The following is an 18,907-nucleotide window of genomic DNA, read 5'->3' as shown; positions in this document are numbered from 1 at the left end:
ACGTGCACTTGGCTCATGAAAAATATAGAGGCAGAATGACCGGTGCAGAGTGTCTGTGTGTCTGTGGTTTCAGTTTGCCTGTGGGGTTTCTTGGAATTCAGCCCCTCCCTTTTTAGAAGCAGCGTCATATCAGCTTTACAGACTTAGACACACATGCTGTGTCAGGGCGGGTACTGCGGGCCCATATCAGAACTGCCCAGCCTCTGTGTGCTGGCAAACTGTCGTCCACTGTATCCGTAATAGAACAGTTTGACAAACTAAAACACAAGCTAGAATTGCTAGCCCCGAAATATCAGCCTTTCATTTTTCCGTTTTCAAAATGTTAATCTGCTACCTGTAAATGAATTAGGCCTCGTGGAGGTTGGCATATTGTTGTTTTTCTGTCATTAACTGAATATACACTTCCTCATCCTCCTCTCTACCCACGCTCTCTCTCTCTCTCTCTCTCTCTCTCAGTGTGACCTCATCTACACTTTCTCCATCTTCTGCAAAGAGAGCGAGAAACCTGGAAAGTGGTGAAACACACTGCAGAGCAAACCTGCAGGTACACACAACACACACACACACACACACACCACACACACACACCACACAACAACACAACAAGTATGTGATTCATCAGATGACTCACTGACAGGATCGATAGCTAATGATTGGAACTGTTATTTTAATGAGGTCATTTGCACAGCATGTAGGCACAGGGTTGAAGTTCATCGCTTACTAAAACCAAACGCCACAACAAAGCAGAGCTGAGTCCAGTGTACTGCCAGCATCAGCTGACCCCGGGGCTCTGTGCCCTTAGCGACGGGAATAATAGCCTATGTAATAACTTTAACCAATCATAGACTAGGGTCTTATCATGCGCTGTTTGAACAACYTGTCGGCAATCACACAGCATGTCAAACACAGAGGTGTACACAAACACTAACGCACGTCTCTTAGACCATGCAGCATTTCTTGCTATGGGAGCAGTTTTCAGTTCATACTTATTGCACAGTTGTATAGTGCGATGTTATGGTTGCTGTGTTTGGTTACATTGATGTTGACCTAAGGGTCATGGGTTAGGGGTTAGAGGTTAATGAAACTCTAGCTCTGCCTGATTGGCTTTCTAATGAACCTACAGCACTTACAGAGGAATAGAATCACCTATCTCTGTAGCTCCATCCCTCCCTCCCTCCTCCCTGGCCCGTCACACAATACGTGGACACACACTTCCTGCCACTATAAACACACACACTGTAGGCAATAGACTTATTCAGATCCTACATTATACTCTTTCAGCTCCAAGCACATACTCTGTCTGAGTCTCTGTCTCTCTCACCCAACTCCAGAGATCTGTTGGGGTCCAGTCTCAGGCAAAGTGGTAGGAGAGGTCAAGCTCTCCATCTCCTATAAGAGTGACAAGCTCTTCATCATGGTCATGCACATACGAGGCCTGGTGAGTGAGTGTGAGTGTGAGTGAGTGAGTGTGAGTGAGTGAGTGAGTGAGTGAGTGAGTGAGAGAGTGAGTGTGTGTGTGTGTGTGTGTGTGTGTGTGTGTACGCTCAGCATACTGATTGAGAACGTAATGCTGTTTAAGTTGTATACTGTTATTGTGGATATACTGACTACCCCCCCCCCCCCCCCCTCTGTCTTTCCCAGCAACCCTTGCAGGATGGGACAGACCCTGACCCCTACGTCAAGCTGTACCTCCTCCCAGACCCCCAGAAAACCGGCAAGAGGAAGACCAAGGCTGCGAGACGCACCTGCAACCCCACCTACAACGAGATGGTGAGGAAATGTTCCTAAGTACAAAATAAAACAGTTAATTCATCTTACAATGAAGTCAAGAAGACAAAATGTGTCCCTACTCTCTCCCCGTAGCTGGTGTATGACCGTATCCCTCGCGGGGACCTGCAGCAGAGGGTGATCCACCTGCGGGTGCTGGGGGAGGGTGCGTTCTGGGAAAACACCCTGCTGGGCGAGGCCTTCATCCCCCTGAAGACCCTGACAGCCGGGCAGTGCTGGGCAGACTGGCACCAGCTGGGCACGCCCAGCACCGACTCCACACGCTGAGAATGAGAGTCGGAGGTGGAGGGTGAGAGGGAGAGAGGAACGACTGATCAGGTTGTGCGTGCACACAGGTGTACGTGAGTGCGTTCAGTTGTTATGGTCAGAGTTGTCCAGCTTCTCGGGATGGTTTATTCCCCCAGTGGGGGTGTGTGTGGACCCYTATCCTGCCCAGGTGGGATGTGTGTGTCCTATGTAGGTTTGAGGTGTGTTTGTGTGTGTCTGTAGACTCATTGACTCATTCGCTCCCGAGTGGTGCAGCGGTCTAAGGCACTGCATCTCAGTGCAAGAGGCGTCACTATGGTCCCTGGTTTGAATCCAGGCTTGTATCACATCCGGCCGTGATTGAGAGACCCATAGGGCGGCGCGCAGTTGGCCCAGCGTTGTCCGGGTTTGGCCGGGGAAGGCCATCATTGTAAATAAGAATTTGTTCTTAACTGACTTGCCTAGGTAAATGAAGGTTAAATTAAAAAAATATATATAATTGACGGTCAATCGTCACTGGACACTGTATCCATGGGACTGTACTGGACTGTATGGACCTACTTTAAGACTCTCTGATTACCATAAGGGATAACTGGAGCATGTGACAATAAGTGAAGATAACCAGTCTGTTCTTCTGGTGACTCTTGACTTCCAGAAGACTTTTCTCTGGTAACAACATGGCCTCCCAAGACCAGGCAGCACAGAGGACCAGTGGGAGGAAGCAGAGGGCATTGTTACTCTGTGAAAACATGGACCGCATCTTTCCCCTTTTATCTAGGGCCAATGGAGAGACGTCCATCTTACCGCCTGACAAAAAAAGACTTTGAAACGGGTGTAGTCCCCTCCAAAGTCGTGTCTTTTAAAAGAGAACCTTAAGTTATTTATTTTTCAAACGTTACTCTGCTGTTAGTACAGCTCCATTTTCAAGCTATGTTTGGTTGTGTGGTGTGTGTAAATGACTTTGATTTCCGTGTGTGCCCCAGATTTATGCAGATCGGGATATGTGAATTATGTTGGATCCAGTCTTTCTGATTTGAGAGAGAGAGAGGGCGTAGATGCTTTTGTATCGTTGTGGGGTAGAGATGTACAGTACCAACCGGACCTGCCTATGGTTTGGGTCCACCCTAACACATTAAAGACTCACGTGACTTTAGTCCACTCAGCCTGGTTCAGTAGCTACTCTACCGTAGWACCTGTTGGAGTGTGCGCTGGTTTGAGTGTGTGTGTGTGTGTTTGTGTCTCCCATTGTCCCATTGTTGACTAGCTGTTGTAATCCAAGCCTTACCTAAGCTTCATTTTGCCATTTGATGATAATTGACACCGGTCGCTCATTGAATTTTAAATGTAGTACTGTGCAGTGACACAACAAAGTTGTCTTAATGGGAGAATCCTGAAAATCTCAAACGTTTGTTAAAAAAATGTTTCTTATATCAATTCCTTTAGAATATTTTGTTGTTGTTGTTGCATGAGTGCTTCTACGCAACACATACGTGTGTATGTCTATGTGGGGAAAATCAAACGATTTGCTGGCGTCACAGATAAACTGCCTGAGCAAAGAAATGCTCTTTCGGGACACGAAACTCTCCCGCCATTCGACTGTATGCAGTGGAAATGTTTCACTTGGTTTTATTTCTCATGCATTTTGAACTTACATTTGACTTTCGTGGCTTTTTCAAACTACAAAGTGATCCTGTTCGTGTGTTATACAGCACTGTAGCTATAAGAGGAAAAAAAGGGAACAATGACAGAAGTGCTGACGAAGCAAATCGAAGATTTGACTACGTGTACATTGCTCAACTCATTTGTGTCTTTCCTTGGGAGATACTCAGTGATTTGATAATTTGCCATTTTTGGCATCGATATCTCACTCTCGTTATCTTGTGTAAGAGCTGGACACACTGTCCTTYTTTCACTGGCAGACAGACACTGTGACCTTTCGCAATGCAAAATGGCCATTTTCAGTGGGAAACTCTGCTTGTGGGCAGAGTTGTTGCTATCGAGAGGGGAATATCAAGGTTAACTCATGAATTGAGCGAGAAGCGTTGACCTGTAAACAAAATATAAATAACTAGGATAAGGTTTATTCCTGGTCAGGAAAGAACAACCCCTGGTGATATATGGTTAACCYGTGAAAGGAGTTTCTAGAACAGAGCAGTTATCTGTAAGATAAGGACATCTCGGTGTCCGATGTTTTCAGATCACAATACAGTTACAGACGAATACAGGTTAAGGCTGGCTTTCTAAGGTGTTGAAATGTAACGCGGATTTTTTTGGATCATTAAACATACCAGCAGCATCCGTTGGAAGGAATATTTAGATACTATTTGTTTTGGTTTGGTTGCATAGGCTTTGACATGACATACCATTTCACCAGCCCTGTTTTAAAAGCATTCATATTTTTTCAAAATCTCTGAAATTTTTTCTTCATTCAGTATTCATAAAGAGTAGCTACATTACTGTTTTAGAAACAAGGGCAGGCAGTTTGAACAGGTGTGTGTMAGAAATGACAAGAGGAGCTCTTCGACTAAAGGTTAGCCTATCTGAGGCTGAAGTGCAGTAATCACACAGCACCAGTATGCTTAACCCGAACCAACCAGTTTAACCACTGCTCTCATTCTAAAAACACAACACTTTATTTGACTGCCCTTTTGAATGTGTCTGGTGGATATTTACATATTTTGTTTGATTTCTGGAACAGGAAGAATATTCCCTGGGGGTGTTTCACTACCGTCTGAATGGCTATAATGTGGCTATAGGCTCTTAGTGTGACATTTTTAAATTATTGAAAGATTACTTTCTCCATATTGAGTGTTGGTATTTGTTGTGTGCTAAAAGGCTGATGACCAATATTAAAGTGATTTGATTTTTATTTCTCCTTGTGACAGWTGTACCACTTTGGGGGAAAGGAGGAATACCATATGGCTTCCTTCTCCATGTCTCTTTTTCTTTCTGGTCTTGACACTCTAGCTAAGAGTAGAGTCAAATATGGATCTCTATGCAGTATAGGGCTCTGGTTAAAAGTTTTATGGTAGAAATGTTGCTCTTGCCTAACAGACCAGTGATTACGAATGGAAGAGACCAGGACAGGGGTTAATTGGAAGGCATTGGGACTCCCAAACCAAGCACCTAGTAAGTACCAAGTGTAAATCTGAAAATAATGTATAGGTCTGAGCAATATAGTGAAAATTCTACCAGGAGGTTCCTCTCTAGTTCTTTCAGATCTATGTGAAGTGCCTAGGGGTAGGGGCTAGGGGTCAATTTGGGACTGGGCAAGAGTTTGACCTGAGTCCTTCCAGGTCAYCTCCAAGGGACTGAACTCTGACCTCTATGGAATGCTGGGAAAACGGGACCGAATGTAAGTTCAAAATGAACTGGATCTTGTGTACTGTAAATACTGAGAATATCATTAATGTGATTTCTTTCTTTTATTCAGGATATAGTTTTACCCCACTTCTTATTCTTTAGACTTTAAAATTGTATTGCATTTTCTTATTTTTTGACCATGTTTTGTAATATTGTTTGCACTAAATAATAACAAAATAAACTTGAATCTAAAAGACGCGTGTGGTGATGTGGGTGTTTGTGTGAGCACTGTTCTATTGTGTGTGTTTCATCTGATGAAAGCACTGTGTAAGATGAAACATCCACTGACTCTGCAGCAGTTGTCTAATTACCATGAAAACCTAACTAGTCACAAAACTATGGGGGATCGGATTAATGATAATTAATGGCATAATTAAACCTCAACTTCTGTTGAAGGAAAAATCATTTTCTGCAGATACAGCATTGGGGCTAAGGTATGGGTGGCGACCATGATATACCCCATTATTTTTGATAGAGGTAAGATTGAATCAATAAATTCCCTTTCTGTATCATAATACACCCTCCCCTTCTCTCTTTCTGAAACAGTTTCATGTGATTTTATTTGTTAATCGTATCAATGCCATGCCCTTATAATCCTTTTCACTATGAGGGAGAGAGGGAAGATATGCTACACCTCAGTCAGTCTGCATACCTCTGTGTCCCAGCACACCCAGACAGTCAACTGTGTAACAATCAGATTATTATAAGTGTGAATCACCCTGAGTAAATCTCTATGTGGGGAAACAAGGTTCACCATTGCAGGGGTGTTGCTCAGACAAGATCTGCTGGCTAAAGCTGAGAGCACACTGATGATGACCACACAGAAACTTAAATACAGTATGATGAGAGTGTATGACATTCAACAGCTAGGAGTCAATGCCCCATACCAGGCATACTGTACGGGAAAGATTCAAGTTACACTGTGCTAGGCACTAATAAAATAAATCAGGGCACCCACATAAGTTTATTTACCTAGGCAAGTGAGTTAAGAACAAATTATTATTTACAATGACGGCCTACCGGGGAACAGGGGGTTAYCTGCCTTGTTCAGGGGCAGAATGACAGATTTTTACTTTGCCAGCTCAGGGATTCGATCCATTGTATAAATACAATGTATTATATTGATTTTGGTCTGGACACTATTTTTAATGCTATCTCTGGCAACTTTCAGATGAGTGGACACTAATTTTGCTGTYAAATATATACTCTTTCATGTCTGACGGGGAGAGATTGAAACAAGAGGCTTTGAGAAATAAACCTTGACGGATCACAAAGAGAGCACTTCCATGAGTTGAGCATTTCCTCCTGATGTGCAACCCTCCTTTTAAAAATGGGAATTGAAAATGTTCTTGTCATGAATATTTGATGCCTTAGAAGACCGTACAGGCAGCACTCAGAGAAAATGGGACATGATGCATACATCATAAATACATGCATGGGTGGGTGGCCTCCTACAGGACACACTGCTGCATCAAAAGTTCAGCAGAGCAGCAGACACCTCTCACAGAATAAACCAGTAGAACGCTAATGGCTTCAAATGGGACCAAACACCCATTCTTCACAGCGATCAGGACCACCGTGGGTTTGCTGCATCACTTATTAATCACATGCTCCAGAAACGTGAAAGATAGGCTGTTGTGTGCTGTGTGCTGTGTCAGTATAGTAGCCATCCATAGGCCTTCTGTAACTGGAGGGCAACAGAGTGGAATGTTAACTTGATGCTAAACACACTAGTAGGCCTATAGGGGTCTATATATGATTCCAAGTCGTGATGTATGGGTTGATTTCAGAAATACTATACCCTATGCCAAAAGTATGACATAAGATGCAATATTTCTAACTTTTCAGTTTATCTTGAAACCCAATATTTTTTTATTCTGTGTGAAGTATCACCAATTCAACACCTGTCACACTGGGCTTTTTCTATACACTGCAGGAGTCAGGGACTTGGATTCACTTCATTATATAACCGGGACACTGCGTGTCTTGCAACATCGCCTATGTGGTTTACTGACGCCGGTAACTCTGCGACGGTCCCTAAACAGTTCTACAAAGGCTCTTTCACGACGCCCCCTAAAGTTTCTGACGAAATCCTCTTGTGAAAAGCGGGCAAGTGAGTAGCCGTACAAGGAAATGAAACAACGATTGAGAAAAGAGGAGAAAGCGAAATAATAMCGAAATAATATATTTAGTTGATATCTAGATAAGACTATTATTTGTCTTACGGTGGCATTCGATTAGGTTCATTGTAGCGAGTGAATATATAGTCCGTTCGTTGAAGTCTCTTTTTCAGATCACTGATTGTGGCGCAAAACCTCCATTGGTTAGTGCTAGTAGCTAACTTAGTTTAAGTTCTAGTTACGTGCTGGAATTCAACCAGCTTTTTCTCCAGGCAAGACCAAAATGGCTTTAATATCATCGTTTCACCTGGATTTATCCCTATGTTATGACTCGTCAAGTCTCTGCTCCGTTTCTACCGTCACGACCGCTGTTTTTACGAATCTTACTGCTCGAAAGAATATGAGAGTCGCGGACAACATGGACGATGCTATTCAGAAACCAAAGGAGAGCTAACCGGTATGCTATTGCTAGCCTTCTGTAATGGATAAGYGACCGTAATGGAATTTTCACTGATCTGAAATGCACACCAAGTTACTAGTTAAATTATCAGATTTGTCGCTAACAACAACTGCCAACGAAACGAACAGAATCTCAAATCAAGATAACGTCGTTTGTTACCGAGCATATTAACAGCTGTGAAAACTAGCTACCAAGTTACAAGTTCTTGCTATCCTTGATTGCCAGACCTAAGTTTGGTCGTAATGAACTCTCAAGCTAACGTTAGTTGTTTCATAACAACGTGTTAACATTGTCCTGGACGTGTACTTAACTTAGTTAGCTAGCTACAGTAACGTTAGCTAACCAAAACGCTTACATATTACATTTAAGTCATTTAGCAGACGCTCTTATCCAGAGCGACTTACATGCTTAGACAAACTGCACAACAGCCAGCAGTCAATTAGTATTCCTTATTAAAACTAGTAATTTAGTTATCTTGCATAGCGACAATTTGTTTGCCACAAGCCAGTATTACGAATGTTTAGGAACATGAATCGCGGGGAATACTCTTCTGGGGTGCAGACCCCATCCACTGCCGCAGGGCATGTAGTGGCCTCTCTCCGGCAACCAAACCAGAACAGCTCGTTGATGGGCATGTTCTCCGTGATTTCTAGGCCTGCCTTGTCATTTCTGCAAAATTATTTACCAGGGCGCCCTCGYAATCCTGCCCTGGCCGACAGTGTGTCAGGGTGGGTCAGTTGGGATTTKAACCAGAACTTTGTAGAGGCAGAAAGTGCGTTTTTAGGACAACTGGATGACATATTCCCTGGAACTCCGCACCATGCACACCACCTACCGTACCTGCAATACCAGCATGGGCTACCAGCGTCAGGTTATAGTAGTATGAATTGGTTGACAGCAGATTCTCTTAGCGAGTTAGGGATTCGAAATMCTGCTGAAATGGACTTACATTTAAGGCAAACTCCGGTAGGATACCTCGCAACCGGTTTTCTCAGTAAAGTTTTGTTGAACGCAGSGTCGTCTCAGGAAATTAAACACACCGAGCAAGGGCACGTCCTTGGCGGGGATAGTTTTTCATCAGACGCGGTGACAGCCAGGGCAAAGAGTAGTACCGCTAGTAAATGGTGGGGCGGGCTTTGGGGAACCGATGACAGTGCTCAWGGGTTGCTGTTAAATTTGTCGTCGAGCAAAGAGAGGACTGTGGAAAACAATCACAACCGCAACGTCCATTGTCGTCAACCAGAGTGTGGCACAAAGGCCGCCGTTACCATGCCAACAGAGCTGTTTGTACAGTGCAATGATGGCGAAAGGACTGGACCCTTCTGCCACAAAGAGGAGCCAACGGACAATGGAAGCCTTCAAATGGCCACCCGGACAGAATCTCTCCCTAGCCCTGATGTTCTCCCCTTAGATCACCGGGAAACAGTCTGTACCAGAAGTCATATTGTCAGTGTTGCAGCTGTCACTGCCTTCAGTGAGTTGTCAGCTCTCACCCCTGACCAGGATAATGGCTATTCCAGTCTGGAAGAAGAACACTCTACCTCCAGACTGTACATGTTGAGGCTTCCCTGTGAAGAGCTACAGGGGATCACAGAGAGAAAAGAGACCGACACACCAACACAGGGGAGCTCTGGTAAGAGGGAGCCGGAGAGAGAATTGGGTGAGACGGCCTTCACAGGAGGGATGGAAGGGGAGGAGGAGGTTGAGGACCCGGACGTCACAGACTCTGAGGAAGAGGAAACGGCGTCCGCTTGGCCCCCCTCCACACCGTGCAGTAACAAGGCTATCGCCTACATCATGGGCAGCCCCTGCAGTGATGACAGCCAATCAGACGACTCGCTCAGCGAGGATGACGATGGTTTCGACGGCTCGTCACAATTCTCAGATTCCGAGGTGCTGGATGAAGATGAGGAGGATGCATCTGATTCCGAGCGGCCAGACTCGGAAACGGAGAGACTGTGGACCTCACTGTGCCAAAGCAGGGATCCRTATAACCCCCAAAACTTTACCGCCCCCCTCCTCACCAGCCCTAGAACCGTCCTGTCCACCTCTACAGCCACAGCAGCCTGCTCCCTTGAAGCCTCACCTCCAGAGCAACCCCCCTCTCCCTTCTCCTCCTCTCCCGCGGAGGAGTTTGGCTCTGGGGATGAGTCCAGTAGCAGTGAGGTGGATGAGGCTGAGAGCCTGAGACTGTGGAACTCCTTCAGCTCCTCCTCAGACCCCTACAGCCCTTTCAACTTCCAGGTCCCGCTCAGGACTAGAGATACGACAGAGGCAGGTGCAGGGACAGGGGCACGCTGTAAGAGGAGCAGCAAGACAACCCCATGCTCCCCCCGTCATGAACAGGGACAGAGCCACTCGCCTCCCCAGTACAAGAAAGAGGCAGCAGAGGAGAGGCTAGACAGTGGCTTCTCAGAGACCCTCTCCTTCCCAGAGACCACCACCATGGGCTGTGTCACAATAAAAAAGGTCAGTATGACTTCAGACACTGCTCTCTCTAGTGGAGAGTTTGTAATAGGCCTAAATAATGTTTACACACACTCTTATACATCTCTTCCTTATACATATTTTTCAAAGAATTGTAGGTAGTTCTATTCTTATCAGTCAAATTGTCATCTGTGGACCTTGGTCACTCGCGCTCTTGTGACTGTTGTAAAATGTGCAAATCCATTGACTCATAAAGTATTGAATCTTCCCACTCAGCTGTCAGAAACGGCTGTATTTGTTAATGAGTAACGGAAGAGGAAGTCTTTTATCTCCTGTAGTGTACTTGCTGTATTAAAACAGTATGTTACACTCTGCCACTCCCCATTTTATCGTTCATAGATGGGTCCAAGAGTTTTTCCTGACCATGTGAGTGAGGTGATGTGACCAGAGTTTTTCTAGGTCAAGTCAGGTCACGTGGTTTATTTGGATCCCCGTTGGCTTTTGCAGAAGCAGCAGCTACTCTTCCTGGGGTCCACAACAACAACAAAAAACACCGAACATGACGCCTAACAGAACACTGATACACTGACAGAAAAGGAATGTCACACAAATGTGAAATATGATATACAAACAATGCAACCAAAAAATGATACAAACAATACCACTCAAGAATAATGTGTCCGTGTGCATGTCCACTCACAGTCCCTGCCATTCCATTAGTAAAAAAAAAATCAAAAAAATCTGTATTTCAAAAGTAATTTTGCTGTTTGCTTGCGCAATTGGAGATGTGAGTTTCATGCAATCATGGCTCTGTATAAAACTGCGTTGCCCTGAATTTGTTTTGGACCTAAAGAGACCCCAGGCGGTATGTCTTGTGGGGTATTTCTGGGTGTCTGAGCTGAATGTTATTTGATTATGCAGACAATCGGGCATTTTCGTCACAGTAATATTTATCGTAACTAGAAGAGAAGCYGTTAATCTCTCGTCAACCCTCAACTAGGGAAGATTGGCATGCATGTTGTTGTTAATCCTGTATGTGCAGTTAAGGGCAAGGCGTGCTGCTCTGTATTGTGCCAGCTACAGCTTTGCTAGGTCTTTCTGTGTTGCACTTGGCTATATTACCAGACAGTAATCAAGATGGGACAAGACCAGATTCTGAAAAAATAGTACAGTTGATTTTTGTCTAAGAAATGCAGAACAGCTTCTTTTTTTTAACAGTCACATCAGCTTTAGCAATATGACTTGACCATGATAATTGACCATCCATTGTTATACCTAGGAGTTCAGCTTCCTCAACTTGCTCAAAGGTCACGACCTTTATGTGCATCTCCAGTTGAGGTTTAGCTCTTAGAGAATGTTTTGAACCAAATACAATGCTTTTGGTTTTAGATGTATTTAAGACCAGTTTATTATTAACCACACATTCTGATACTGACTGTAACTCCTTATTTAGAATTTCAGTGAGCTCACTGGCTTTGGGTGCTGACATGTAGAGTGTGGAATCAGCCACATAAATAGTCATTCTAGCTTGGTGTAAGACCAGCGGCAAATCATTTGTAAAAATAGAGACGAGTAACGGCCCAAGGCAACGGCCATGAGGGACACTGCACTGTACATATCGGACGTTAGAGATGCTTCCATTGAAGAACACTCTCTGGGTTCTATTGGATAAATAACTCTCCAACCATTTGATGGCAGGTGACGTAAAGCCATAGCAAGTAACTTTTTGTCAAAAACAATTTAACATCAAAGGCTGCACTGAAATCTAACAATACAGCTCCAACTATCATCTTGTTATCCATTTCTTTTAACCAATCATCAGTCATCTTGAGTCGGTGCAATAGTCAAGTTTAGTGCCCTAAAAGCTTGTGCCCTCCGTTCATAAAAACAAATAAAAAACMTCCTCTGTTAGCGACGTAGCGCATCGCTCAAGCTCCATATCCAATGTGGCGATCACTGTCAGGGAAATTCTTATGCTGGTTTTTGAACCGGTGTCATTCTGTGTGTGTGATGGATTTAGAACGTTGGTGTCTAATCAGTCAGCATACAGACCAGGAAAAGAGCATCCGTGTTTACGTCTCCAGGGAGACGCSTCCGAGAGACACCGAGCTGATTTAGAGAACCTCTGGAGCTCTATAATGGCTGGAAAACCATTTTTRARGATAGACATTTCTAATCGAATGAASTCTAATGCTATGAGTCCGTCATAGGGCTTAAGCAGACCGTGGGACAGCAAATTGACAGCTGTTAGACCGATCGCAGTGAGAGTTGTGAAACGTGCCTTTCCAAGGCTGCGGAATGGAAGACAATCACCATGGGAGTAGACTTAATCATCAATGCATAATCCCACGGATTTCTTTGAAATGCTCGGGCTTCATTTTCTCCATGCCTGTTCTATAACATTATCCCCCTATTATGAGCACAGAACTGCCACGTTACTTAGCAACAGTGATAACTGGGCAAGACAAGKGGGAGGGAAAGAGATTTCTCCGATGGCCTTATTTATTTTTTTCCCTTTCTCTGGCTTGGAGCGTCAGCTCATAACCTTCTCGCTCCTGCAACGTTTTCGCAACCCTCCAGCCCATGCCAAGCAGATTTCAGTGTCTTTCATCTTTGGTTCATAACCTCAGCTCTGAATACTGTATGTTAGTAGCCCCAGTCTGCAGTACTCAGTGGGTTGCTGCTTATGCAGGTGATTTTAGTGTGTCTGTGATGCGCTACGGGCCATCCATCAAACAGCCATTTCATGGTGATACTAATTCAGCTTCTTACCCCTCTTTGCCTCMCCAATTTCTGCTTCTGCCCGAATGGCTGCTGTTGTAGCAGGCTAGATGTATAGTTAGTTTGGAGGGAAAAAAATAAAGTAAAATATGTGCAGAGAGCTGGAGCAAGTGTGATTTTCCATGTGTGTGAATGTCTGGGTTTAGACCTACAGTTTCTAATGGAAGTGTTTTTGGACTTAATTGTAGTCCTGGGTTTTGGATGCATTGTCCTTTCAGAATATTTAGCAATATAACCCAGTGATGCTTTTTAATTAAATATCCCCCGGGTGTTAATCAACGTATTTTATTTTAAGCTGAAATGTAGTTTCAGTGACCTGTTGAAAGTTGAGATCTCTGTTGTCACATTTCTCTGTCTCCTGCAGGTGTGTTTTAGTGAGGAGGTTGTAGTCGTATGTTAAGCTGATTTTTATGTTGTTCTGTRGTACTCCAGGTGTGTTTCTGTGACACGGTGGAGGAGTTCTACGCCAGCGAGGACGACGAGGACCGGTGCGGGCCGTGGGAGGAGCTAGCCAGAGACCGCGCTCGTTTCCTCCGGCGCGTTCAGGATGTGGAGGACGACATCGGCTACGTCCTCAGCACTACCTTCCGCGTAGCCGTCTACCAGAGACTACAGCACCACAGCTGATCCTCACCCCTGACCTCTGACCCCTAATGTCCTACKACACTTCTGATCATCTGTCTTGTCTCTCTGTGACCCCTGTAGCACCAGTCCCATCTTCAACAGAATGCATCAGAACTTCTAAGTCATGCTTCATCCCCTTCCCTGTCGACCCCCAACCCTCATCTTCAACCTGGGTGTGTAGAAAAGATTACATCAGAGCGGTTGAGAACCTCCATCCCTCCTCATCCCCCCCTTACTGTCAGTCTGGAGTGTTGGGGAAGATGTGATTAAAGACTTGCCCCCTCTCTTCACTGCCATCTTCCTGATCGTTTGCTGTTTTTCTTTAACCTCAGTGGAGTGATGACCTAATGTATGATGTGATTCAGGATGACTGCTAACTAGGAGGTGTGCTGGTAATGTAAAGGTATAAGGGCTTGCTGGTTCCAGTGGGAGAAACTCAGTCGAACACAGAGCAGGTCTTCTGCTGGGCTGTGTGCTCAGTAACCTGACTGAAACGCAGAACTCTGCACTTCAGCCAAGACTGTTTCTTTTAGTTTTAAAATTGCTTCGATTTTTATTTTATTTTTCCCCGTTGGGTTTACTGAACCTTTCCGTGTTGCGCCGGGCTTCTCTCTCTGACGCGTGCTATCTGGGTCTCTGCCTGGTAGTGTTCTGTTCCATGTTAACCTGATCCCTGGCCCTGCCTACTGTCGTGTTCAGTATTTAAGATGTTCAGTATGATCCCCCTGAGCACCCATAGCCAAATGTCACACTGCTCCCCGGAGCTGAATCGGGTTTGTTAAGAGCTTTTGGAAAACAAACCTGGTTTGAAATAACAGAAGAAAAAATWAATCATTCAATGCTTCCTGTAAGCCATAACGAGCAGAGTACCCGGATGTTGAAAGTGTTCTATTTGATCATAAGCGGAGTGTGTAAACCTACAGTATGTTAACGTGTAAAGCTTCTATACTGTATTGATGGTAAAGTGTTGAAACCAAGCCTCTGTTGATGTGGGCTCTTCCTGGTTTCGTTCATTAGCCATTGACTTCAGTTCTATCCGATGTATTATTAGCTAACTGCAAAGWTAACCCACCTCTGCCCTCTGTTGGCTCTTCCTGTATTTACACCTGTAGATTTCCTCATAACAGCCCACAGTATGAAGACACTAACCATCATAGAACAGACAATAGCATTGCTCTGCTTGTGGCCTATCCAGTAATGTACAAGGCAAGATTTAAAAAAATATATATATTTTTTTTTCTCTGGCTGCTAGCAAACAATCAGTAAAGGCTGAAGTGAATMCTTATGGGTAAGGGTGAAATGATTTGCATGATCCTTGCATCTTTAGTGGCGTCCTCGTCTACCTCCCTTAGTCATCACTCTGTGGTTTCCTCTAACAAAACAATATTGCTTTAATCTGTTTACAGTTTGCACCAATGGGTTTCCTTCAATACTGTGTTTCCCTTCTCCAGAGCTTGCATCCATCAGTGGTCATCTAGGAAAGGAGACGAGGAAAGCAAGCGCTCTACGACATCTCCATTTATAGATGACCTATCCCCACTATTTATTAACCCTGTAATGCCTGTACAGACCCAGTGTTGTGTTACTCATTTTGAGGTGTTCATTTCTCCTATGTGGCTGAAAGGGTTCGTCGCTGGTGTGACCAGGTTGGAAAGAAAGCAGGGATGTGAAAATGCATGTTGTTCTGAAGTGATTCTCAGTATCACGGAGAAAATAAAATATATAAAAGATGCGTGGAACTGAAGAATATAACTCATTTAACTTGGTGTTCTTTTAGTCAATACAGTTAACATGAAATTGATTTATTTTTGTAAAATATTTTAGGATGAGTTAGTAGTTCTACACTGTTCCTTAATAATATACATTTTGAATTAATATTCAGTGAAAATAAATCTTCAATTAGGAACAATGTTTCTGTCTCTTTTCTTGCACTACATCTCCTCGTTTTAAAGAATAATTTGCCGGTCTTATTTGGTTTGAATGTTGACACTGGAGGGAGGAAGAATTGGGAGACCCGTTATTCTTCCTGGAGACACAAGATGACCAGATGAATACGGTCATCGTCGTTATAAAATGCTACTACATCAAACACGATGGCGGTGTTCGAAGAGTGTCAAATCCATGGTGCATTGTGGGTAAATTGTGACTGACCTGATCTACAAATAATGAGTAGTTAATTAAGCAAGGTGATTTGTAGTTTTACGCAGCACATTTCTTTCTGAACGTCCTATAACGTTGCATGCACCGGACCTGTACTAGGCCCCAGTATTTAATATAGTCGGTGGTAGTGCAATCCCTAGCAACTGGAGCCAGTCAGCAATGTGAGGTGCAGTAAGAGGTAAGAACATGCACAGATGCAGACAGCTGTCAGAGAGACAGTCTCCCCAAAACATCACAGGCATACTCTGCCTGGAAAGGATTATAGAAAGATTAGCATATTTTTAGGACTGATTTGGACCCAATCCTTGTAGAGGCACTTAAAATGAGGTATGAGATTGGTGGRTGAATATATGGAGATAAACAAATCCTTATGCAGATCCTTTACACGTTATGGATAGCAATCATTTTAGTGGGATACGATATTGTCAGTGGTATTTTGTTGTAATTACTTTTATGCCCACAGGAGTGAGCCATATTCTCAAGTAATCATTCTCAACCACTAGAGGTCGCTCTTGCTTGTTATTACAGTTATTACAGAGCACCAGTCGATCCATAGAGACAAACGACCAGTCTATGGAATGGAGAGAACAGTCACTGTGCAATGGTTTTCAGCTAGACGACCAGAAATTGTGATTTGCAGTGTAATAACATGACCAATTTGTATATGAATGAATTGAAATTCATTGCACTAGCCTTTTTTGCAAACCAAGCATACACTAAGTCTATGTTCATTTATTATTGGTAGAAACTGTGAAAATGTGTAGACGGATACGCCCAAATGATGTTGATTGCAGATTTCATTAGTTTAATAAGTGTATGTCCTCCCCGGTTTTTGTGGTTACAGCATTATCAAAATATGAAGAACTGATCAAATCTGAACCAGTTAAATTGAGATTTGTCTATATTTTCTCATATGACATGTGTGGCCTTTTAAGCTCAAAGTTTGATCTGCATTGTGTTCTTTCCATTCCACTGTCTGTTAGCTGATCTCCTTTTGTCCTTCTTCTTCTTTTGTCCTTCTGAGAACTCTATTCTTCTGAGGTAATGTGRTTCTCCTGCAGGGACATCCTGGGGGGACTGACCAATACTGTCATCTCATTGGCTCACTGGGATGCCTGGGGGTGGTGCCTAGGATGAGATTACAGYTCTCCCTCTTTCGCTCTTTCTCTCTCGCTCTAATGAAAGGAGGTTTGAACAGCCGTGACGTCACCACCCGCCACCGATCCAAAAATCACTCTCACCCCTCCCTCTCTGTCGTTCTTCCTCCATCCCTCCCGCTCCCCTCCATCTCTCTCTATCTTCACTGCTTACAGAAGCACTGCAGCCTGGTTGGGCTCATGTGACATTTAAATACCCTGGCATTTTCGACTGGGCATGCTCCGTTGCATCAATCGGTCGCTCCCCCTCCTCCTCGTCTTCCCCTCATTCCTCCTTTATCCATCCTTTCCTGAGGAGACGATGCCTATTATTGTCCTGTATCCCTGCTCAGTCACGCTGGTGCCTGTAGCTACTGGGGCTGTTGTCTCGCTCTGTTTCTCTCTGTTTCTCTCTCTCTCTCTCTCRGGTTCTCTGACTGACCGAGAGTTGTCTTTACCCTGTTAGTGTGAGGACGTGGAGGGATAGATCGACAGTGTGTTCTGCCTGGTCACACTCTCTCTTCCCGTCTCCTGCTGTCTAACCGGGCCGACCGCCCGCCTGCTGCTCTCTGCTCTCTCCTGGGATGGATGGATGTACACTGTTCTAGCCTGACTGTCTGACACCCTCACTGACTGACTACGAAGGAGGAGGAGCACACTGAACACATCAGCAGGTGGCTGGTAAGGGACACGCAGATTCATAATGTGTGTGTGTGTGTGTGTGTGCACGCGCCAGTGCATTTGCAACATGTCTTGGTTTTACGTGAACAAGCTAGTGAGAGGGAACGCTAGTGAGTGTGTGTGGTTGTCCACCACACTACACTGTGTGTATTTGTTTTAATGCCTACTGTGTGTTGCTTTGTGTTGATGTCGATGGTCATAGACTGTGTCTATATTCCTGCACACAGTTTTTGCTCTCTCTTATATTACAGAGACAGGGTTGGTTCAGAGGGATAGAGGTTGGCTAGGGGTTGAAGTAATGGTTGTGGTTGGATGTGGGGGCTCAGATGTGGCTGGCACCAGTAGCCAGGTTGTTGGTGCCAGTTTTGGTGCCCCGCTGCAGATAGTCTGTCAGTCAGGGACCCCAGCGGTGCCACCACCTCTTCTCTACACACCACACACACACACACACACACACACACACACACAACCACACACACACACACACACACACACACACACACACTCTGCATATACATTCACACATACAAAATACTTGCTATAACACTCGAGCCATGCATGTTGATGGGTGATGTTTGGCAGTGCTCTGCTGCATGCTAAACGCCTCATGGCAGGACTAAGCCCGTCCAATCCAATCCCAGACAAGCCCGGCAGAGCCGATCTGAGCCAAAGCATGGGGGATGAGGTGGACTTTGATTCAGAGGATAAGCGTTATTGACTTCAACAGGCGCCTGTCCTGTGTGCTGTGTGTGTGTGTGTGAGTTAGTGTATGTGTGTGTGTGTGTGTGTGTGTATGTGTGTGTGTGTACGTGGCTCTAGGTGTCTGAATAACATTGCCATTAATACACCCTGACAGTGACGGAGGAATTAGACTGACCCTTTAATGCCCTTAGCGTTAGGGTATTGTAGTGTGTGTGTGTGTGTGTGCATGTGTGTGTGTGTGTGTGTGTGTGTTTTGTTTCAGTGAGACTCTGGCAGTTGCTGGCAGTTGAGGTGCTTCTGATTTAGGCATTAAACTGGATTTGTGACGCTTCTCTAAGAATGCGTGTGGATGGACACATACACACAAACACACATGCACGTTCCCACCCACGCACACACACACACGTCCTGTCTGTTGG

General features: G+C 44.6%; 2 protein-coding genes across 2 annotated transcripts in view; both read left to right on the top strand.

The window, feature by feature from the left end:
- The window catches only part of LOC111963573 (phosphatidylinositol 4-phosphate 3-kinase C2 domain-containing subunit beta-like), a 65,277-nt gene extending 59,684 nt beyond the window's left edge, over positions 1-5,593 (top strand). The window contains 4 exon segments of the mRNA XM_023987119.2: positions 457-544; positions 1,332-1,438; positions 1,642-1,770; positions 1,864-5,593. Coding sequence (XP_023842887.1) covers positions 457-544; positions 1,332-1,438; positions 1,642-1,770; positions 1,864-2,055 — 516 coding nt within the window. The 3' untranslated portion in view covers positions 2,056-5,593.
- Positions 5,594-7,981: 2,388 nt separating this feature from the next.
- On the top strand, positions 7,982-13,910 carry LOC111963564 (protein phosphatase 1 regulatory subunit 15B). The gene is made up of 2 exons (XM_023987107.2): positions 7,982-10,446; positions 13,618-13,910. The coding sequence occupies exons 1-2, from the start codon at positions 8,494-8,496 to the stop codon at positions 13,810-13,812; spliced, it is 2,148 nt and encodes a 715-aa protein (XP_023842875.1). The 5' UTR covers positions 7,982-8,493; the 3' UTR covers positions 13,813-13,910.
- The last annotated feature ends 4,997 nt before the right edge of the window (positions 13,911-18,907 follow it).

This window comes from Salvelinus sp. IW2-2015, linkage group LG1 (assembly GCF_002910315.2).
Source record: "Salvelinus sp. IW2-2015 linkage group LG1, ASM291031v2, whole genome shotgun sequence".
Classification (NCBI taxonomy): Eukaryota; Metazoa; Chordata; class Actinopteri; order Salmoniformes; family Salmonidae; genus Salvelinus; species Salvelinus sp. IW2-2015.
This window is presented reverse-complemented; position numbering and strand designations above follow the sequence as displayed.